This window comes from Lissotriton vulgaris, unplaced genomic scaffold (genome assembly GCF_964263255.1).
Source record: "Lissotriton vulgaris unplaced genomic scaffold, aLisVul1.2 SCAFFOLD_352, whole genome shotgun sequence".
In the NCBI taxonomy this organism is placed as follows: domain Eukaryota; kingdom Metazoa; phylum Chordata; class Amphibia; order Caudata; family Salamandridae; genus Lissotriton; species Lissotriton vulgaris.
In genome coordinates, this window is record NW_028245114.1 from 227,156 (window position 1) to 250,971 (window position 23,816).

At 51.5% G+C, this 23,816-nt stretch overlaps 1 protein-coding gene across 1 annotated transcript in view; it reads left to right on the forward strand.

The window, feature by feature from the left end:
* NOBOX (NOBOX oogenesis homeobox) overlaps positions 1–23,816 on the forward strand; it is a 215,408-nt gene that overhangs the window by 157,844 nt on the left and 33,748 nt on the right. Inside the window, exons 4-7 of the mRNA XM_086949011.1 lie at positions 5,652–5,812; positions 11,908–12,053; positions 13,602–13,851; positions 19,301–19,611. Of these exons, the coding sequence (XP_086805137.1) occupies positions 5,652–5,812; positions 11,908–12,053; positions 13,602–13,851; positions 19,301–19,611 (868 nt within the window). The remainder of the gene's footprint in view (positions 1–5,651; positions 5,813–11,907; positions 12,054–13,601; positions 13,852–19,300; positions 19,612–23,816) is intronic.

Genomic DNA, 23,816 nt, shown 5'->3' on the forward strand with positions numbered 1-23,816 from the left:
AAGGATGGCCCGTTGACCAGCCCAAAGATGGCCCGTTGACCAGCCCAAGGATGGCCCGTTGACCAGCCCAAGGATGGCCCATTGACCAGCCCAAGGATGGCCCGCTGACCAGTCCAAGGATGGCTCGTTGACCAGCCCAAGGAAGGCCCATTGACCAGTCCCAGGATGACCCGTTGACCAGTCCAAGGATGGCCTGTTGACCAGTCCAAGGATTACCAGTTGGACAGCCCAAGGATAGTCCATTGACCATTCCAAGGATGGCCCGTTGACCAGCCAAAGGGTGACCCGTAGACCAGTACAAGGATGGCCCCTTGACCAATCCAAGGATGACCTATTGACCAGTCCAAGGATGGCCGATTGACCAGACCAAGGATGATCCGTTGACCAGACCAAAGATGGCCCATTGAGCAGTCCAAGGATGACCCGTTGACTATTCCAAGGATGCCCTGTTGACCATTCCAAGGATGGCCCGTTGACCTGTCCAAGGATGACCCGTTGACCAGTCCAAGGATGGCTCATTGACCAGTCCAAGGATGGCCCGTTGACCAGTCCAAGGATGGACCATTGACCAGGAACTGAACTGGATCCTGCAGATCTGGTCTCCAGCTGTAGAATTGATCTATCTGAGGATCGAATAGGTCGATCTGCAGAAACCGCCTCAGGGATTCAGTTCATGAGAAGCCTGTGGACGTCACTCAAGTTGCGTTAGTGATTTGGATGCCTGAAGACCCACCTTCCACTGTAATGCAGGTGATGCTGCTGCTATTGGAACAAAGCACTTGTGGGTTTTTGCTGTTTACGCCGCCGAGGGTTTGGATATTACGCGCCCTGAAAGATGGATGTGTTTAGCTGCTGTAAGATTGTACATTCATTGGAAGACCGCACAGCCCGCCTTGTTTTGTGACACTGTGGTTGCAAAGGCACTTGCAAGAAGCTGTAACTGTTTATGTGCATTGACACCTCCCTCCATGACTGTTTGGCCATTTGAGTGCTGAGCACCACGACCCCCACTACTCCCCACCTCTCCCCGCAGCATCTGATTCTACAAGATCTGATCCTGTAACTGTCATGGGTCGATGGTTCTATGATTCCAAATGGTCGAGCCCCAAGACATTCCTTCTTGAGTGGAGTCTTCTTAAGAGAGTTCCCTTTTCAAATACTTTATTTTTAACCATTACAGCTGATGATCGTGGAGAGAATCTAACAGTATCGCTTTAATAGAAGCCGCCACAAGTCTGCCCAGTTAGCGAAGAGATGCTGGTGAAAGAGTTTGCACCTGCATTATTTCCTTTCTGTTTAAAGGTGGTTGCTATTGGTTGAAGAGCAGGTTTTCAGCCTCTTTCTGAACTCCAGTAGTGTTGGTGGTGATTAAAGAGGTAGGGGGAGGTCGTTCCAGCATTTGGGGGCAAGTTGGGAGAAGGATTGGAATTCACTCCCCCCAGAAAATCGCCAACCAGCCCTCAAAAACGGTTTTTCGTAAACTCATTAAAACTTGGCTGTTCTCGTTAGCGTATTAGACCATTCATTTTGAGCCCTGTTTCATTCTTCTTGAACCGTTGACCTGGTAATGTATGACTTTGATACCTCTCCATCTTAAGGCGCCTTGATGCCCTTAATTGAGTTAAGTTCCATAATGCGCGGTACAAATAACAAATTCATTCATTCATTCATTCATTGGCCGCCACTGCTGCTTCTGCTGATTCGAGGCTGGTGGGCGAGGTGGAGGGAGGAGGAGCGAAGCTGCCTGAAGTTCACTCTCTGGTTGAGGTAGGCTGGGCCCTCGTTGTGGATGGCTTTGTAAGTGTGAGCTTGAAAGGCAGTGTTTGCAGACGGGGACCAGTGCAGTGCTGAGAGGTGGTGGGTCATGTGAGTCCATCTTAAAGCTCGAGAACGAGCCTGGCAGACGTGTCCTTTGTTGCCTGTTTTCCGTTTTGGAGTTGGGCGATGCTTCCTCCATGGATGGTGCTGCCGTAGTCCTGGCGGCTGGTGATGAGTTCCTGGGTGATGTTTCTTCTGGTGACTGTGGGGAGCCGTTTGAGGTTTTTCTTCAGCGTGTGGATGACATCCAAGCATCGTGAGGAGACGGCGCTCACCTGTGTTTGATGCATTAATTGCTGTTGTGAATAATGCCTAGATTGTGACTTGTTGTGTGGACTCTGGAGCGGGGCTTAGTGCAGTGGGCCACCAGGTGTGGTCCCAGGGGGATGCGATGCTCCCAAAGATGGGTGCTTCAGTTTTTTTGGTCTTATGTTTGAGGTATTTGCTCTGCATCCAACTGGCGACGCTGGTCATCACCTGTGGAAGTTGGCTTTTGTGTTGGTCGGTTGAAGGAAACAAACAGGATGAGTTGTGTGTCATCCGCAGAGGACAGGATCTTCATGTTATGAGATTTGACCGGGGTGTTCAGGGGGGCATGTAGGTGTTGAAGAGAATGTGGCTAAGAGAGAAACCTTGGGGGACTCCACAGGTGATGTCCTTTGGAGCTGAGGAGTCGGATGCTTTGGTTTCTGCCTGTGAGAAAGGAGGCGATGCATTTCTGGGCATTTCTTTGGATGCCCATCTGGTGGAGGCCATGGAGGAGGGTGTAGCACGATATGGTGCTGTGGAGAGGTCGAGAAGGATGAGGGCAGCAGTTTTGTCCTTGTCCATGAGGGTTCTGATGTCGTCTGTGGATGCTGTGAGGGCAGTTTCCGAGCTGTGGTTGGCAAAGAATCGCGATTGCGAGGGATCCAGGAGGTTGTTGCTTTCGAGAGCATTGCTCAGTTGAGTGTTGATTGTTTTTTTCTAGGAATTTGGGTGGGAAGGGAAGTAGCGAGATGCGTTGTTAATCTTTTAGGTCTGATGGCTCTGTGGAGGTTTTTTATTTCAGAAGAGCATATAGCACTCCTTAGCACACGTATATCAATTTTCAGAGTAACACAGGTATGCAACGTGTTTCAGTCAGTTCAAACCTAAATAATAAGCATGTAAATATTCTTCGTTTTCTTTGTTGTTCATTTGATGTGTGTAAATCTTCCCAAAATTTTTCTCTACAGCCAACACTTGTTTCGTCGTAACAGGGAGGTTGTCCTGTGACGTTCTCAAGGCTTTTTCCTGTCGAGGAGCGTACTCGGCATCTTAATTACGCAGTGGCATCGCAGAGGATATTTTCATTATTGGAGCAGGCACTGAAAAGAGTTTTGGACTCGAAGAAATAGATACAAGTAAAATAATTTGGAACATTGACGCCACCACACAGAAAACCTATTGTGGCTTGGAAATATCATCACATAGAAAAACAGCTCTTGATAGCCTTGAGAAAGTCGTGGGACGACCTCCCGGTTGCGACGAAACGCATGTTGGCTGTAGAGAAACAAAGAAGAATATTTTCATGCTTATTATTTATGTTTGCACTGACTTAACCTCTTGGCTGCTAATGACAAGGGTAACTCGTCATGCACTTTTGATTGATTTCAATGGAAATTAGATGAGAAGTAAAATATTGCCTTAGCAGCCAAGAGGTTAAACACGTTGCATACCTGTGTTACTCTGAAAATTGATATACGTGTGCTAAGGAGTGTTATATGTTCTTGAGGGCTGAGGCCTGTCCTGGGGAGTTGGGTCTTTCTCCTCACCTTTCAGCACCGTTAAATATTTGGTTTTTTCAAGATATTCTGTGCGGTTATTCTATGTGATGCCTTTATACCTAAATTCAAAACCATTGTCCGGATTAATCTTATTTTAGAAGAGGTTTGACTTCTGCCTGCTTCTATGCGGTGGGGAGGTAGGCAGGGGTGATGGAGGTGTTCAGGATGGGGGTGAGCTCTTCGCTGATGGAGCTGGTTCCTTTGTTAGCAAAGTGCTGTGGCTCACTGGTCAGAGGCGGCAGACCCGGAAGCAGAGGACGGCCCGGGACCAGGGTTCAATCCCCGACGCGGCAGGGTCGTGAACCAGGGTCAGCGGACTCAATAATTCTCGCCTCGGTGCCTACTCTAACCAGGGATTACACTCGGCAACTCTGGGCATTAGCTTGCCTCATCTCCACAATGGCCCCTCACAAACGCCGGGGATGCCTGGTTTCGCCTTCGAGATACCCAGGAGGGAACATCTCACAGGGAAAGCCAGGACGGGTTCCCCAGCGGTCTATAGCGCCAGGACGCCTCCGGGTAGCAGTGGGCTTTAAAAGACACACACATTTAGCATGTGGTGAGGGCAGGGGTCCCTTGGAGCTCCAGAGTGGATGGAGCTCCTGAGAGTGGCTGTGGACGACGTGGGGAGGGGTTCCCAGATTGAGATGGTGGCTGGGGTGTTGCCTTTAATGATGTAAAGATTGCTGAGGGTATCAAAGGGAGGTTGGGGGCAAAGTGCTTGTCATTGTTGCAATTTTGTTGTAGCAGAACTCAGGGAGGGAGCCCCAGAGGTCCTGAGAGGTGCTGTTGGGTTGGTGAACTCCCTGGCGATGCCAAAGAGTTCCTTGTTGTGATTGGAGCTGGTTTTGAGGGCCTCATTCTTGGCGTTATTTAGTTGGGAGTGGTATTGCTTTAGTGCTCTTTTGAGATTTTCCCTGTTTGGGGAGGGTGGGGGGGGGTCTTGTTGACACACCAGGTCCTTTTCAGTTTCTTGCAGTTTTATTTGGTGTTGAGGAGTTCATCTGTGAACCAATTGGCTCGGTGCAGAGATTTTTAGGGTATGGAGACTTTGAGGGGGGTAGCTTTTTCAGAACAGTGGGTGATCTAGGTATTGAAGTTTTTGACAGCTTTGTCAGGGTTGTTGGAGAGGGGAGCTAGTTGTGTGTGAAGGGTGTGTGTCCAGAGATCCTCTTATACCTCGCTCCAGCTTCGGTGCCGGTGCTGGAGAGGTTGGTTGTGGGCTTGGTGGTGGAGGCGACAAAGAAGTGTAGTATAGAGTGGTCGGAGCAGGTGATTTTGCTGGTGTGGCTGTAGGTGATTTTGCTGCTGACAGAGAAATGGGGTCCAGTGTGTGTCCGGTGGTGTGTGTGGGGTCGGTTACCAGTTGGGCGAGTAAGAACTTCTCAAGGATCTTGAGGAGGTTGGTGGTGTTGGATTCAGAGGATTCTTTCAGTTGGAAGTTGAGGTCCCCTAGGAGGAGGAAGTCTTTGGCTTGGATAGCTAGTGAGGAGGGGAATCTGCAATGTCCTTGCAGAAGGCAGGGTGGGATCCGGGGGGTCGGTAGGTGAGCGTGCCTCTTAGTGTGGTTTTGCTGTTAGCCTTGATCTGAATATCGAGGTGATGGGAGTGGGGGCGTCCGTGGTGGATGTGCTTTTCATGTTTGTTGGTGCGGTGTATTATTTTGTATCCGCTGGAAACGGCGGCAGCGATGACGGGTGCTGGTGCCGGCTTCAGAAGACTAGGTTTGGCGTGGGAGAGGGCATGGTGCCCCAGATTTTGCTGGCATGTTTGTGGAGAGAGCGGGCGTTGATGAGAAGGCCGTGGAGCTGTTTCTTGTCGGTGGGTGGGGAGGGGGAGATGGGGGGGGGGAGGGGGGCTTTGGTGCCCCAGATTTGATGTTGCAATGGCGAGGTCAGTGCCAGCCGGTGAAGGGTCCCGCTGTGTGCATGGGGATGCGTGGTGGGAGCGGTTTATTCCTCACCTCTTCCAGCTTGAGTCAAGCCAGTCTCTCGCACTCAGATGCCTTTTCTCTCCCCTCTGTAGGTGTGGTTTCAGAACCGCCGGGCTAAGTGGCGCAAGGTGGAGAAGCAGTACCCAAAGGGGAGCAAGAAATGCCCAGTGGCATCAGCGACACTGTCCGTGACATCTGCACCGGGCGCCTTTGGGCAACTTCCAGTCCCCTACAGCAGCTGCGATGGCAAAGAGTAGGTGCCACTGTTCAGATCCAGATGTGTCAAATGCCTGCTCTGCCCAAGGAGGTTTCTAAGTGTGCAGGCACCGGTGTGCGTCTGTGTTTGCAGTGGGATCCGATGTCACCTGCCCAATAAAACTGCCCAAGTCTGTGTGCGCATCTGTGTGATTAGTGGCATGAAACTTCACCTCCCCATGGAGGTGCCTAAGTGTGCGGGCATATGTGTGCATGCGTGTCTGTGTTCAATGTGATCAAACGTCATCTTTATATGGATGTGTCTAAATGTGCAAGCACTTGTGTACATGTGCATCTGTGTGTTCCACGGTATCAGACTTCGCCTGCCCATGGAGGTGCCTGAGTGTGCATCCTTCTGAGTGTGTGTGCATCTGTGTGTTTAACTGGATCAGATTTCACCTCCCCATAGAGGCATCTAAGTGTGGAGGCACATCTGTGCTTCTGTATACACCGGAATCAAACGCCACCTGCCCATGGAGGTCCCTAAGTGTGCAGGCATAAGTGTGCATGTTCGTTTGTGTTCAATGGGATCAAACGTCCCCTCCCCATGGAGGTGCCTAGGTGTGCATGCCCTTGTGTGTCTGTGCCTTTAATAGTATCAACCTTCTGCTCGGTGTGGAGGTGATGTAGTCTATCTCGCTTGGTGATGGGTGCGTTTGAAACCTCAGCACATCTTTACACGACAACGGATTTCTGCTCCTGACTCTTGTCTCCTTCCAGTTAGTTGTTTCCACATGGACACAGCTGCTGTGCTCAGTTTGCTGTTGTGCGTGTCCTTCCTCACTTGTCTCCTGTCTGAGAGCGGTGCCTTGGTGTTGACTGTGATGAGGGGAGCAGGTTGGCTTTGCTTCCTTGTTTGTGTGGCCACCTCTGGTGGGTTCTTCTCCTCCTCAGGTTGGCTTTGCTTCCTTGTTTGTGTGGCCACCTCTGGTGGGTTCTTCTCCTCCTCAGGTTGGCTTTGCTTCCTTGTTTGTGTGGCCACCTCTGGTGGGTTCTTCTCCTCCTCAGGTTGGCTTTGCTTCCTTGTTTGTGTGGCCACCTCTGGTGGGTTCTTCTCCTCCTCAGGTTGGCTTTGCTTCCTTGTTTGTGTGGCCACCTCTGGTGGGTTCTTCTCCTCCTCAGGTTGACTTTGCTTCCTTGTTTGTGTGGCCACCTCTGGTGGGTTCTTCTCCTCCTCAGGTTGACTTTGCTTCCTTGTTTGTGTGGCCACCTCTGGTGGGTTCTTCTCCTCCTCAGGTTGACTTTGCTTCCTTGTTTGTGTGGCCACCTCTGGTGGGTTCTTCTCCTCCTCAGGTTGGCATTGATCTGGTTCTCTGACTTGATGAAAGTTCTAGGTTATATTCATCAGTGAGAGGCGGTGGTGGTTTCTTGTCTCCAGTATTGGGGTGATCTTTGCTGTCAAGCTTGGCTCTTCGTGATTCAAGTTTGCTTTATGATAAGTGCTGGTGTTAATGTCGTGTCATCACTGGAGGGCCCGGTTCAGGTCTATTCGCTCTGAGACTTCCTTGTTTTATTTGGTGTCAGTAGGACGATTTTGTTATTTTGTTCTCGCCCCTGTCTGTGGTGGCACCACACTTCATTTGTCGTGAGTTTGTGGATGTTGTGTTTGCACATTCAAATCCCTTCAGACTCACAAGCCACGTGAGGATATTGGAAGCGGCTTGTATGGCTTTAGGAAGAAAGGCATCCGTACCCCGGTGTATTCATCAATGCTCAGCCCCACCCTCTTCAACACTTATATCACACCTCTGGCCAGCATCGCCAAATCCCACACACTCACCGTCATATCCTATGCTGATGACACACAACTCATCCTCTCTGAAGACACCTCCAGCACCAAGACCAACTTCTACAACTGCATGAGAGGTGTCAGCAACTGGATGAAAGACAACTGCCAGAAGCTCAGTACGGACAAGACGGAGGCATTGATTTTTGGAAAGAATAGCTTCCCATAGGATGCATCCTGGTGGCCCTCAGAACTCAGACCTCCTCCTACCCCCACGCTAGAAACCGAGGCATTATTCTGGACAGCAAGCTAACCATGATGTCTTGGGTCCACTCCATCTCTTCCTCCCTCTTCTCCATCTCTTCCTCCCTCTTCTTTATCCTCCGCATGCCATGTAAGATATTCAATTGGCTACTCCAAAGCTCAAGGCACACCATCACCCAGGCCCTCATCTCCAGCCGACTGGACTACGGCAACGCTCTGTATGCAGGGATTGCTGCTCTCCTCCTCCGATGACTATAGACCAATCAGAACGCCACAGCCAGACTCGTCCTAAGTCTCCCTAGAGGAACCCACATCACCCCGTACCTCTTGGAACTTCACTGGTTCCCAGGATAGAAAAGATGCCCGTTCAAGCTCCTGACCCATGCACCCAAGGCCCTACACAACTGCAGACCCGTTGACCAGAACCACCGCCTGAACTTCCATCAGCCCACCAGACACCCCAGCTCAACACCCCTTTCTCTAACCCTCACCACTCTGCATCCGACGCAGCAGATGCAGAGTTTGCTCCTTCTCCGACCTAGCAGTGTAGACTATATTAATGTCCTATATTTGGGCCTCCCGGAATACCTGTGAATAGATTGCAGGTGGTCCAGAATGCGGCCGCCCGGGCGGTCCTCCTGCTTAAACCTACAACCCAGATCTCACCTCATCTGAAAGCCTTGTACTGGCCTTTAAGGCACTGCAGGGCAATGGCGCACATGACCACAGAAGGAGAGTCATACACCACGCCCCCTGCTAAACCTTGAGGTCATCTTCACTGCATCTGGCTGCTGTCCCCAAGATATGCCTCGCCCGTACCGGAGGTCGATCTTTCCAAGTGCAGGTTGCTCGCGCCTGGAACCTGCTGCTGGTGATACTCAGTTGACGGACTTACTTACCTTTAGGAAGATGCTTAAAACCTTAAGCTCCCCCACCCTTTAAGGACAGCAGCAGGCTAGTTTTGAGGTTCTCTAACGTCGGGACACTCTTTCTGAGTAGCTGTGCACTTTATAAATACTTCTCATTCATTCATCCATAGACATGGAACAAGTTACTGCTTTCCTCTCCGGACCTCCCCATCTCTTCAGAGGTCTGAATGTCCATGAAGCCCGAGCTATTCGGCTAATCAACAGGACCCTGTCAGCCCCTGGACCTCTCACGGGTGACAAGAAGCGCTCTACTTATCTACTGATCGATCGATCGATTGATTGATTGATTGATTGAGTGCAAGACTACCTGCACGTAGGAGAGACCCGCTACAGAACCCAGGTCTGTGGTCTGCAAGGCTGACACCCCTATTGCCTCGACCACGTCTGTGGGGGTACCGTTACCCCGCTAGTTCTGCCTCATAATCTCATTAGCAAGGAGACTCCTCTTGGGCCCCACAGACTCTATCCGGAGTGCGCCCTCTTGTTATACCCTCCCACAGCTGCGGGGAAGCTGAGGAGTGAGAGTTACCCAGTGTGCCAGAGGCCGGAAGTGTTCTTCCCACAGGTGAGGTTGAAACCTCAATAACAGTCCACCCCTCCGCGGGTCAAGGGCTTTAGGATCTGCTTTGAGATATCTGGAAGAAACGGACTAACACAGGTCGGTGCTGTGACCCGTGGCATTCTCTACAGACCCCTGACAATGACCCTCTGTGCGGTGTCCGTATCCGCATGCTTCTCTGGTGGGTTTGGCACTGACCCTCCTTGTGGTGGAGACCATGGGTCGGCCTCGTCATATTGTAGGTCAAAAAAGCCAAAGCATTGAAGGAACTGCCAGGAAACGTTTCAGTCACTTGGAAGAAGATGGCAGCGCGTTTAGCTTAGAGTTTTCAGCACCTCTCTGCTGAACGTTGAGCGTGTTTATTGGCTGAAAAGCTTTCTTCAAGTTAACTGTTCAACAGAAGTATTCTTCTTCTTGTCACCAAAACCAAGACAGCCTTCATTATATGTTCTTCACTTGGATAAAATGACCTCAACCCTGAATCCCTACGTGAATCTCATGGGCAGGTGACTTCTCTCCATCACATTCAAACCCTCATGGGATACCTGAGGACACTTCTAGTGACATCAGGAAGCCTCCCTGACAGAGACGGACAATCTTGGGAACAGAATTATAGGTAAAGGGGTGGCACACAGACAACGGGGACCCAGGGACAGTGCGGTTCTGGCTCACAGACACAGGAGGACAGGAGATCTGTCAGGCAGGACACTGAGACATGGTACTCAAGAACAGAAGAGAGCCAGGAGAGATGAGGACCAATGGGCCACAAAACACAAAGATTAGGCATCAATAGAATTGAGTTCTGGAAAATACGCCCAGGCAAGTTATCAAGGAGTCGCGAGCACCATATAACGAACACCATGTAGATCTTACCAAGGAGTGCAAGACCTCTCGTCCATATCAAGGCCGCTGGGACTTCACGATGACGGATCACTGAGCTGACGCTGACTACTCCATGGTCAACACACCCATAGGTTAGATGGAAGGGCACATGGTCTCCAACCGGAGCACCTCCTTAGGAAAAATCCTCAATGTATATATCTACATCTTTTCACCAATGCAAGCAAGAGGAAGATGAATCGACACACCTCCACGGAGGACTTCTGTTTGCAAAACCAGCAAGTCTTAAATCGGGGTCTACCCTCTGAGACCAAAAGTATAAGGAATTGGTGAGCACAGCACCTTACAAAAACTGTGTAATATAATATACCATGTATGTGTGTATGTTAGGAGTGCACAAACATGCTTAATTTGCTGTAGCATAACTATGCAAAATTAGAGCAAAATTAAATTAAATTATGCGGAATTACACAAAGTGCATCTTGCACTAACAAAATTACTTGAAAGGTCCATTTGTGTGAAATGTCAACTTGAAAATTTAATTTGAATTGATTTCCAGTCACTCGCAATCAAAACTCTGAAGCTTGCTTTTGGATTTGTAGTTTTGTGCTAAAAAATAACCCGAACATTACACTTTGGTTTAAAATATACCTGAAATGTTTGTTGACTGCCCACATCAAAGAAACTGACGGTCACGTTCAAATCACTTCTGCTCTCTTTTGATTTGTATTTTCTTGCTCAAAATATACCTGAACAGTCCACGTGGGTAAAGAAATCTACTTAAAATGCTGCTGGTCTTCAGAAATTACCCAAACGTTTGCTCCGAAATTACACAATGTGGCGTAATGGCAATGCACAAAAGTACCATAATTATGCTAGTTACGCCAGTGTAGTTATAATTTTGTTGAGGGCTGATGTATATATTATTTCTGTAGCGTGAATCTAGCCCAAAGGAAACAGAATGCTGTACGTAGTCAAAGTCGAGCATGAAGTCAGCGAGGAACAGGAGCGAAAGCTCAGTTGTGGACCATTAATGCATCGTGATGTGGTGCGCTGTAAAGAGGGGAGTCTTCAACTCTTTCCTAAACTGGAGGAGCTTTGAGGCAGTCCCCATGGAGACGGGGATGTTGTAGAGATCCTGGATGCTCAGATGGAAAAAGGCTTTCTTATTTTTGGTTTAAAATTATAAAAACTGATAAAACCCCACCAAAAGGAACATGGCTCACATCAGATAAACCGATATGCTCTTACAAACCCATGTTCTGCTCTCTCAGACTGTTATCAGCGCCTCTTCGAAAGCGGAGCGGGAGGCTCATATATTTAGGGGTACTTTGAAGTTAACTACTGTGGCTGCATTAAACAGGGCCAACATTGGACTCATGTTGTTTCTGTTCCCTTTTAGAGGGAGCCTCACCGGGTAGTCGTAAATGGACTGTTCCCATTCGGAGCAGGGTCAGTAGTGATTTGCATAATCTGGACCTCTGTCTAGAGTGGTACGCTGTGTGAAAAACGATGGACTGGAATGCATCTCTGAGAGCTCGCCAGTGGCCGAGTTGAACTCAAGCCTTCAATCCGTCCCCTTGTTGTTTGTTTCATTATCCAAAGAGGCGGATTAGAAGAACTCTCTAATATTAGTCTGTTTGGTGTCATGGGGTGCTCCTAAAACATATTGTTTTCAATACCTTTGCTTTGTTTCCTGCATGGAACTGCTGTAGCCTTATGTAAGTTCTGGATGAAGTCTGAGCCATTTGCCAGAGTCTGATCTGTCTTCACAGGGTGGAGCTGTTATCTGCACACCCAGGCGCCTTGCCTGGCCACCAGCCCGCCTTCCTGAGGGCGACTTCACAACCTGGAGTCTACGGGAAGAACATGCTTAGTGAAGTCTGTGCGCCTGCCAGTGCCACACCACACCTCCAAGTTGGTGAGTAAGCCCTATACTGAGAAAACTGTGGCCGCAATCATGGACAGGTGGCTTCTGTATGTGTGGGGTTTCCTCTGTGTCCCTGTGCACACAAGCACCACTTGTTGTGGCAATTAAATAGCCCAGTGATGTACACCCACTGGTGTGCTCCTATGCTCCTATATCCCCTGTATGTAGCACCCTCTAATAACAATATTGAACCTGTGCACACAGTCTCTTGCGTGCTCCTGTGTACATAGAGTGCTGCTCTTGCCTATTCTGTACACACACAGCTTAGTCCTTGCACATCAGGTACATACAGGTGCTCTCATTGGGTATCTTGTGTACACAGTTTCTCTCCCATGCTCCTTTGGAACATACAGAAGTCCTCTTTGGATATCCCGTGTGCACACAGTTTCCTCCGTGGTGCATACAGATGCTGTTGTTGGGCATCTCATATATATACAAGAGCTTCCAAATACTCCTTATGCATGTATGTTTGTATACTCTATTTGTGTAGTGCAGAGCCATTTTCCTCTATTCTCCCTAACATGGACAGGTGGGATCCCTTGGTATCCTGTGCACTCTGGGTCCCTTCCTTGCTCCGTGTTACAGTCTGGGGACATCCTTGTGTGTCTGATGTACTCCTGTACATGCAGAACACTTTCCGACATCAAGCACACAGTAGCCTCCTTGAAGCTCCTAGGCATGGATGATGCACCTGCACATGAGCACCATCTTTTTAAAGTAATTTGCTGAATGCACTGCGTCTCACCAGTACTCAGGAGCATCGCCCTCAGGTGATCCTAGGAGCTCGTTTCATCCACCTTGTTCTGTTCTCTAGCTCTGCCTGTGTAACTCTCAGGAACATGGCCTTCAGGTGATCATAGGAGCTCGTTTCATCCACCATGTTCTGTTCTTTAGCTCTGTTTGTGTATCTCAGGAGCATGGCCTTCAGGTGATCCTAGGAGCGCAAGTTTCATTCGCCAGGTTCTGTTCAATAGCTCTGCTTGGTTAACTCTCACGAGCATGGCCCTCAGGTGGATGTATGACGGTACAACGCGTGGTATTACCACGCATACCGTTACAACGCAGGTTTTACAACGCAAGTCGTTACAACGACTTGCGTTGGGGGCGCTGGATAGTGAATAGTTTAATTTACTATTCCAACTCCAGTCCCCGTGGATAGTAGGGAAGGTGTTGGATAGTAAATTAAACTATTCCCTTTCCTAGAGCGCCCTACAGTGAAATTCGTTGTAAAATCTGCATTGTAAAGGTACAGCGTTGGTAGAGTATCGTTGTAAAGGATGTTCCCCCCCCTCAGGTGATCCTAGGAGTGCATGTTTCATCCACCATGTTCTCTTTTCTAGCTCACTTTGTGTAAATCTCAGGAGCATGGTGCTCAGGTAATCCTAGGCGCCCATGCTTCATCCACCATGTTCTGTTCTTTAGCTCTGTTGGTGTAACTCTCAGGAGCATGGCCCTCAGGTGACCCTAGAAGCGCATGTTTCATTCGCCAGGTTCTGTTCTCTAGCTCTGATTGTGTAACTCTCTTCTCTCTTGCCTTAGGAGCTTCAATGGCTGGCCCCTTGACACCTGCTGAGGTGAAGCAGACGCCAAAACATGGTCGAATGGGCAACATACCAAGTTTCCAGAGCCCACCACCTCTCCGCCGAGCAAGCCTACCACTCGCCATGGCCTTCAGTTCTACCAATCACATCATTCCACTCATGCTGGACACACCGGAGAGCACTTGCACGCCACCTGCCCAGGATGGGCCTGCCAATGAGGTCTTCTCCTACAGCATCCCAGGATCAGGGTAGGACCACGCACTGTGAGGGGCAAGGAGGCTAGCTGAGTGACTGTGACACGTCTTGAGTACAGGAGTCAGAGTGTGAGGGGGTGGATCGAAGAAAGCCAGAATCTGACAAACTTGAGTTAATTGGTAGGAACCGAAGGAAATCAGTGCAAAGTGTGAGGGAAGATCTGGATCAGAGGGAGGCAAAGTGAGGGGGGCCGGGGATGTGAATGCAAGTGAAGGAACTTGAGAGGATGTGAGTGTGAGGGTGTGGAGGAGAGGGTGTCACAGTGTGAGGATGTGGAGGAGAGGAATGCACAGTCTAAGGGTCCGGAGGAGAGGAAAACATAATGTGAGGGACCGCAGGGGAGAAGCACAGGGTGAGGGTCTGGAGAAGGGTAACGCACAGGGTGAGGGTCTAGAAGAGAGGATGTTCCTGTGTGAGGGACTCTAGGAGCTCAAGAGATTGTATGAGGGGTGAATGGAAGAATGTGTGTGAAGGTCTTTTAATGGCTAGGTGAACGTCCTTACCTTCTCTGTCTTTCTGGTTGATGGGTTGACTATACAACTCTCCCCAGCTGTCACGCCACCACCCCTTATGAACATGGGAAACGTCCTTTAGGACAAAGCTGAAACCACGCAGTGCCTTCACAGCGCTGGCACCGAGACGAATGCATCTTTAGCAGCAGTCGTTCTGCAGCGGGGGCGCAATGGTGGAGTGGTGATGAAAATAAAAACCAACACCTTTCCTACTGCAGCGCAGACTGGAGTTGGAATAGTAAATTATAATACTCCAATATCCAGCGCCCCCCTAAGGCAAATTATTAAAACGACGCACGCAGAACGAATGCATGTTAAAGACGCGTTCGTTCAAGGGCATGAAAAACTCGTGCGGAATTCCCTCATACATTTGTGAACACACTAAAGGGGAGATGCTGGTTCACGCAGCAGCACAAAGGGTACTTTATGCTCCGGGCTCCATGGGTGTAGTGTCGAAGGGAGGAGCCATGCCTTCAGAGCTAGACTTGGGGCTACATGAGTGTAGTGTCACAGACGGCGATCGGGCCTTCACGCTGCTGGGTTTCAGCTCTTCGATACACGAGCCCACAGTGTCAAAGGCTGAGCTGGTTCTGTGGAGAACGGCAGGCGACTCCACAGCGGGGGGGGCACTTCAGTGCCAGATGGTCTTAAGAACTGCAATAGGACAGGAGAGGGCAGCACAAAGGACAGTAGCCCGGCAGGTGCAGCCAGTTCATGTCACCCATAAAGGAGAGAGTGTGAAATCTGGAGGACAGGAGAAGAGGTAGAGCGGGAAACAGGACAGAAGAATCCAGTGTGATGGACAGGAGGGCAGAGTGTGGGACGGGAGGGCAGGAGCATAGGGTGCGGGAGGGGAGGGCAGGAGCGCAAGGACGGGAGGACAGGAGCACATGGTGTGGGACTGGAGGGCAGGAGCTCAGGGTGTGGGACGGGAGGGCAGGAGCGCAAGGACGGGAGGGCAGGAGCACAGGGTGTGGGACTGGAGGGCGGGAGCGCAAGGACGGGAGGGCAGGAGCACAGGGTGTGGGACTGGAGAGCAGGAGCGCAGGGTGTGGGGCTGGAGGGCAGGAGTGCAAGGATGGGAGGGCAGGAGAGCAGGATTTGGGATGGGGGCAGGAAAGCAGGGTGTGGGACGGGAGGGCAGGAGCGCAGGGTGTGGGGCTGGAGGGCAGGAGGGCAGGGTGTGGGACTGAAGGGCAGGAGTGCAGTGTGCGGTACTGTAGGGCAGTGCATGCAGTGTGGGGTACTGTAGGGAAGTGGGGGCAGTGTGGGGTACTGTAGGACAGAGTGTGCAGTGTGGGATACTGTAGGACAGTGGGGCAGTGTAGGGTACTGTAGGGCAGTGCCTGCAGTGTGGCGTACTGTAGGGTAGTGGATGCAGTGTGGGGTACTGTAGGGCAGGGTGAGCTGTGTGGGGTACTGTAGGGCAGGGTGTGCAGTGTGGGGTACTGTAGGGCAGGGTGTGCAGTGTGGGTTACTTGAGGGCAGTGCGTGCAGTGTGGGTTACTGGAGGGCAGTGTGTGAAGTGCGGGGTACTTGAGGGCAGTGTGTGAAGTGTGGGTTACTGGAGGGCAGTGTGTGCAGTTTGGGGTACTGTAGGGCAGTGGATGTGTGTGGGGTACAGTAGGGCAATGCATGCAGTGTGGGGTACTGTAGGGCAGTGCATGCAGTGTGGGGTACTGGTGTGCGGTGCATGCAGTGTGGGGTACTGTAGGGAAGTGGGGGCAGTGTGGGGTACTGTAGGGCAGAGTGTGCAGTGTCGGGTACTGTAGGACAGTGGGGCAGTGTGGGGTACTGTAGGGCAGTGCCTGCAGTGTGGCATACTGTAGGGTAGTGGATGCAGTGTGGGGTACTGTAGGGCAGGGTGAGCAGTGTGGGTTACTTGAGGGCAGTACGTGCAGTGTGGGGTACTTGAGGGCAGTGTGTGAAGTGTGGGTTACTGTGGGACAATGTGTGCAGTGTGGGTTACTTGAGGGCAGTGTGTGCAGTTTGGGGTACTGTAGGGCAGTGCATGCAGTGTGGGGTACTGGAGTGCGGTGCATGCAGTGTGGGGTACTGTAGAGCAGTGCATGCAGTGTGGGGTACTGTAGGGCAGTGCATGCAGTGTGGTGTACTGTAGGGTAGTGGATGCAGTGTGGGGTACTGTAGGGCAGGGTGAGCAGTGTGGGGTACTGTAGGGCAGGGTGTGCAGTGTGGGTTACTTGAGGGGGTAGTGTGTGAAGTGTGGGTTACTTGAGGGCAGTGCATGCAGTGTGGGGTACTGTAGGGCAGTGCATGCAGTGTGGGGTACTGTAGGGAAGTGGGGGCAGTGTGGGGTACTGTAGGGCAGTGCATGCAGTGTGGGGTACTGTAGGGAAGTGGGGGAAGTGTGGGGTACTGTAGGGCAGAGTGTGCAGTGTGGGGTACTGTAGGACATTGGGGCAGTGTGGGGTACTGTAGGGCAGTGCCTGCAGTGTGGCGTACTGTAGGGCAGGGTGTGCAGTGTGGGTTACTTGAGGGCAGTGCGTGCAGTGTGGGGTACTTGAGGGCAGTGTGTGAAGTGTGGGGTACTGTAGGACAGTGTGTGCAGTGTGGGTTACTAGAGGGCAGTGTGCATGCAGTGTGGGGTACTGGAGTGCGGTGCATGCAGTGTGGGGTACTGTAGAGCCGTGCATGCAGTGTGGGGTACTGTAGGGCAGGGTGTGCAGTGTGGGTTACTTGAGGGCAGTGCATGCAGTGTGGGGTACTTGAGGGCAGTGTGTGAAGTGTGGGGTACTTGAGGGCAGTGTGTGAAGTGTGGGGTACTTGAGGGGAGTGCGTGCAGTTTGGGATACTGTAGGGCAGTGCATGCTGTGTGGGGTACTGTAGGGCAGTGCATGCAGTGTGGGGTACTGTAGGGCAGTGCATGCAGTGTGGGGTACTGTAGGGCAGTGCATGCAGTGTGGGGTACTGGAGTGCGGTGCATGCAGTGTGGGGTACTGTAGAGCAGTGCATGCAGTGTTGGGTACTGTAGGGCAGTGTGTGGTCCTCTAGGGCTGTGTGGGGTACTGTAGGGCAGTGTGTGAAGTGTGGGGTACTGTAGGACAGTGCATGAATGTGGGGTACTGTAGGACAGTGCATGAATGTGGGGTACTGTAGGGCAATGTGTGAAGTGTGGGGTACTGTAGGGCAGTGCATGCAGTGTGGGGTACTGTAGGGCAATGTGTGAAGTGTAGTGCACTGTAGGGCAGTGCATGCAGTGTGGGGTACTCTACGGCAGTGTGGAGTAATGTAGGGCAGTGTGTGCTGTGTGGGGTACTGTGGGGCAGTGCATGCAGTGTGGGGTACTGGTGTGCGGTGCATGCTGTGTGGGGTACTGTAGGGCAGTGCATGCATTGTGGGGTACTGTAGGGCAGTGCATGCAGTGTGGGGTACTGTAGGGCAGTGTGTGGTCCTCTAGGGCAGTGTGGGGTACTGTAGGGCAGTGTGTGAAGTGTGGGGTACTGTAGGACAGTGCATGAATGTGTGGTACTGTAGGGCAGTGTGGGGTACTGTAGGGCAGTGTGTGAAGTGTGGGGTACTGTAGGGTAGTGCATGCAGTGTGGGGTACTCTAGATAAGTGTGTGAAGTGTGGGGTACTGTAGGGCAGTGCGTGCTGTGTGGGGTACTGTAGGGCTGTGTGGGGTACTGTAGGGCAGTGCGTGCAATGTGGGTTCTGTAGGGCAGTGCATGCAGTGTGGGGTACTCTAGGGTAGTGTGTGAAGTGTGGGGTACTGTAGGACAGTGCATGAATGTGTGGTACTGTAGGGCAGTGTGGGGTACTGTAGGGCAGTGCGTGCAGTGTGGGGTTCTGTAGGGCAGTGCATGCAGTGTGGGGTACTCTAGGGTAGTGTGTGAAGTGTGGGGTACTGTAGGGCAGTGTGTGCCGTGTGGGGTACTGTAGGGCAGTGTGGGGTACTGTAGGGCAGTGCGTGCAGTGTGGGGTTCTGTAGGACAGTGCATGCAGTGTGGGGTACTCTAGGGTAGTGTGTGAAGTGTGGGGTACTGTAAGGCAGTGCGTGCCGTGTGGGGTACTGTAGGGCAGTGTGGGGTACTGTAGGGCAGTGCGTGCAGTGTGGGGTTCTGTAGGGCAGTGCATGCAGTGTGGGGTACTCTAGGGTAGTGTGTGAAGTGTTGGGTACTGTAGGGCAGTGCGTGCCATGTGGGGTACTGTAAGGCAGTGTGGGGTACTGTAGGGCAGTGCGTGCAGTGTGGGGTACTGTAGGGCAGTGCATGCAGTGTGGGGTACTGTAGGGCAGTGTGTGCCGTGTGGGGTTCTGTAGGGCAGTGCATGCCGTGTGGGGTACTGTAAGGCAGTGTGGGGTTCTGTAGGGCAGTGTGTGCCGTGTGGGGTTCTGTAGGGCAGTGCATGCCGTGTGGGGTACTGTAAGGCAGTGTGGGGTTCTGTAGGGCAGTGTGTGCTGTGTGGGGTTCTGTAGGGCAGTGCATGCCGTGTGGGGTACTGTAGGGCAGTGTGGGGTTCTGTAGGGCAGTGTGTGCCGTGTGGGGTTCTGTAGGGCAGTGCATGCCGTGTGGGGTACTGTAGGGCAGTGTGGGGTTCTGTAGGGCAGTGTGTGCCGTGTGGGGTTCTGTAGGGCAGTGTGTGCCGTGTGGGGTTCTGTAAGGCAGTGTGTGCCATGTGGGGTTCTGTAGGGCAGTGTTGCCGTGTGGGGTACTGTAGGGCAGTGTGGGGTTCTGTAGGGCAGTGTGTGCCGTGTGGGGTTCTGTAGGGCAGTGTGTGCCGTGTGGGGTACTGTAGGGCAGTGTGGGGTTCTGTAGGGCAGTGTGTGCCGTGTGGGGTTCTGTAGGGCAGTGTGTGCCGTGTGGGGTACTGTAGGGCAGTGTGGGGTTCAGTAGGGCAGTGTGTGCCGTGTGGGGGTCTGTAGGGCAGTGTGTCCTCTAACTAAAGTTGCCTCCCGCTGTCTCTTTTCAGCTTGTCCCCTCCCTGTTCCTACCAGGACCCACTGGGGCCCCCCGGAGTGAAGATGGGGCCCCAGTACTACCCCCACGCTGGAGCTGGCAGCAACCCTTCGGTCGCCTTCCAGGTGGGGCATTTCCAGCCGCACCAGTATCACCACCTACCCCTGCACATCACCCACGGGGTGCCCCCCAGCCTGACGCCCACCACCCCGAGTGATGTCTCTGGCCCCGCCTTCCTGGCCCTGTCTGGGAACCTGAGTTATGGGGGCGGCCCTGGCAGGGCCGGTGGAGGGCAGATCCTGGTCCAGCAGGGTGGAGGCACCGGTGAGAGCTCTTTACCCCTGTGGATGTCTTCTGTCTTCCCCCTGGCCTGCCTTTCACATGTGCTTGTTCTCTATCCTGCCTTCTCCTCCCTCTCTCTCCTCCCATCCTCTTTTCCTCTCTCCTCCCATCCCCGTACTCTCTCCCATCCCCCTGTCCTCTCTTTATCCTCTTCCATCCCATCTAAATAATGTTTATTAAAGTAAACCAGCCCACAAAGGCACATCTGTAAACTTTTTACAAGTTGAGCCTCTCCGCCCCCACTGGACGGACAGAATTTCTAAAATACTAATTAGAAAAGAAATATAACATCTTCCCACCCATCTGTCTGAACAAATAATACAAATACATAACATGTGAATTTCACCACCATCAAATACGGACACACTGGATCACATACAGTAAACAAAAATGCAGAAACCAATATCTATACTACTATCATAAAGCGAGAACTTTGAACCTTTGAGGCGGGTAAAATCGGGAACCGCAGCGCCAATCCAAACACCCGATACATTGTTGTAATTGTCAGGGTGTGAAGATGGACATAGGCTATATAAAATAAAAAAATATACGTTATTTAAAAAATTTACGATAAAATAAAAGTAGTCCCTTGGAAGTAGCGCCGGCCGCAACGTGCGTGCTGACATCAGGAGCGCGGGGAGGAGCGGCGGACATGAGCGCGGGGAGGAGCGGCGGACAGGCAGGGAGGAGCGGTGAGGAGCGGCGGCCAGGAGGTGACGGGCAGTGAGGAGCGGCGAGGAGCGGCAGAGCGGTGAACTCAGGAGCGCGGGGGAGGAGCGGCAGCTGAGGTAAGGCTCCAGGGGACCCACGAACAATGTCGGGGCGGGCGGGGGCCGGGGCGGTCGGGGGCTCTGAAGCCTGATTGCTCCCGGACAAGGTCAGGACGGGCTGCTACTCTGGGGAACCCACGGACAATGTCGGGGCAGGCGGGGGCCTGGGCGGGCGGGCTCCCAGAAGCCTGATTGCTCCCGGACAAGGTCGGGACGGGCTGCTAGTAGCAATTATAAAAAGAATCCTTGAATCTTATAGGTGACACAAAATAACAACATATTTGCCTCAGCATGTACTTTCCTTGGTGTGGACCATTTTGATTCCCCTTTTTTTGCATCAAACGTTTATTTTAACATGCACAGACTCACCCACTGGTGGCATGAAGCATTTTGAAATCTTATCATTCCCAGCACACCTACTTTGTTGTTTCATACTTTCTCTTGCAACCTTCAATATCAATCGGACTTGTTCTCGGTTTGTTCATCCGTGCAGGAACTGTTATGGTACATGGTGTATATCCCTTTAATAATAATGGTGACACCTCTGCAGTTGAATTGGGAGTTTTTCTATAATTCCACATACTTTTCTTCGATTCTTCTTTCCAATTGAAGACATTTTGCTGTGACAATTGTACATTTTCACCTACCACGCGATTGAATCTTTCCACCAATCTATTTTCCAGAGGATGATATAACGCAGTCCTTTTATGTTTTATCCCACACTGTTGCAGATAAACCTCAAATTCCTTTGATGTAAATTGAGGGCCATTGTCAGAAATCAACTCCTCTGGAAAACCTTATGTTCAAGGCATGTGTGCAGTAGATGCACATACTTTGCATACTTCTACCATCTAATGTTGGGCATGGATGTTTGCAAGTAGTTTTTCTTCGAAGAAGTCTTTACTAATCACGAGGTAAGGTGACTCTTCCTTTCGGTGATAGTGCACATGGTCATCGACTCCATTGTTAAATAGTTTTTTCCGCCATCGGGTTCAGACGTCTATTACGGTGCTCTGTTTCGAAACCGTTCTTTTAGTTCCGATCGACGCGCAATCCCCTCCACCCGCAATGATATTGTTTCGTATGCATTTCCCACTTCTTCGCATATCGTTTCAGTTTAATGGAATCTACTTTTTGATCAGAAACGTCGTGGACGGCCTTCGGGCCTAACAGCGTTGGTTCCGCTCTCCGTCGATGGAACGGACAACGTTCAAATTCTGCCCTCAGTGACACACGCAGTATCCGCGCACTGACTCACACAAAGTCTGTGACTTGTGCTTTTCTCTGTATTACAAGGAAGAAGACTACGACGCTTGCAGATCGTTTCAATCCAAAGAAACTCTTTGCGATCGTCCGGCTCGACGAAGAGAGATGTAGCATCAGAGCATCGAAGACACGTCAGACATCTTCGGTGAAGAGTCCGGTCAAGAGGACGTTGAGGCATCAGCGGCAGAGGAGGAAGAAGCCTTCTCCGTGCATGACTCAGACTCGGAGTTTGGGATAGACCTCGACGCCGAAGAACTGCCACAGGTACAAAGTGGCGTGAGTACGGAAGACCCCTTGCCCCTCCAAATAACTCACAAAAAGCAGTAGGCTTTGGCACCACCTCTGCTTTCTGTCCGAGGTCGGCATCGAGATGGCGTTTCCAATGGCCCGCCTCCAGGCCTGGCTCCGAAACACCCAGTCAAGCCTTCCGGCTCGGTACTGAGTCAGAAAAATCCTCATCGGAACCGGAGCCCGCTGATTCCCCCAAAAAATACAGCTCGGAGCAGAAATCCTCCACGCCGAAAGTCAAGCCACCTTTGGAGCCAAAATCTTCTGTACCGAAAGACCATCCCACACCTGCACTGAAAACGCCGTCTCCGAAAATGTTGGCACAGATACCGAAAGATGTCCCTTTGGATCTGAATTTAGCCATTGCTCCACCGAAAACGGATCCCAAACAAGAGACTATATATTAACCTTGAAACAGGTCATATTCATACCAAAATAACTCAGAAACACAAGCTTCCTGAAGAGGACACTCATTACAAGATCCCTTTAAAGAGGAAATCTGTTGCTACCAGTCCTTTTCACCCACCATCATCATCCCCTTTAGAGCTCCCTTCTCAACCTTCAAATCCTTTGCAAATCATACCTCAGGATTCTCCACAATCTCACCATGACGACAAGGATATTGATGATGATGGTTACAACTGATTCTCCAGCAGATAATGACCCAACCTTTACCCAGCCAAGCCATCTCTTCCAGATGACAATGTATCTCACCGGGAACTCCTTGCCAGGGCTGCACAATATCATGGGGTGGCGCTGCACAAACAATCATTAGACGAAGATGTTTTTTTTTAGACCTTAGCATCCACATATAGGTCATCATAACCACTTCCTATGCTTAAAGGTATGATGAGACACACTGATGAAATGTTAAAAGACCCCGTGCGGGCAGGCATCTTGAATCCTAGGTTTGGCAAAATGTATAAGGCCGCCCCAACAGACCCTGCATTTATTAAGGACCAGTTGCCACTAGATTCACTAGTTGGACGGTGGTCCAGGCTCTAGTAAACAGCCGGATGGACTATGGTAATGCTTTGCTGGCAGAAATAGGGGACACACAGTTAGCAAAGCTCCAAGTTATCCAAAACACTGCCGCCCGGATGGTCTTAAATCGTCCCCCTGGCACACCATCTCTCCCTTTACTGAGGAAAATACACTGGCTTTCAGTCAAAAAGAGATCCTTTTTAGGTCGAGCAGACCTACCCTCAATGCGTGAGCATTGATGGTGTCTGCTTCATACCTAATGTGGCCCGTATTTGGGAATGTGGACACGAGAGGGTGCACGAGCGCAGATTTGCTCAGATTTGACCTCGTGAGCGCGCACGTCACCGTGCCCCTCTCGTGCCTTACATTCCCGTGCTCACACAGCCAGCCCCCACACCCCTGCACACAGGCACATGTACACGCAGGCACACACACAGGTACAACACACGCAGGCACATACAAGCGCACCCGACCTTCCCCCCCCGCCCCGCCCGCCGCCGCCCCCCGCCTACATACACACACACACACACACTCCCAACCCCGCTCACCGGGCACACGCATGGCTTCCATCACGGGGGGGGGCACCGGCAATGTGCCCCGAGGACCCCCCTCACCGGGTCTGCTATACTCTTCCCCGTCCCACAGCCTCACAGCACTCCAAGACTGCAGGCGCCGCCACTGTCACGAGCCGCAGGGAACGCCGACGTGCACGCTCACGGCGTCACGCTCCTGCCCTCTCGCGTCTCTTCTGCGCTCCAGGCCGACGTGCGCCAAATACAGGAAAACAACAGAACCTCAACTGCGTGCTCAACAGTTTTATTTATTACATTTACGTACTTGTTCTTCAAGTGAAAAGCATTGCAATAAACTAGCCCCAGC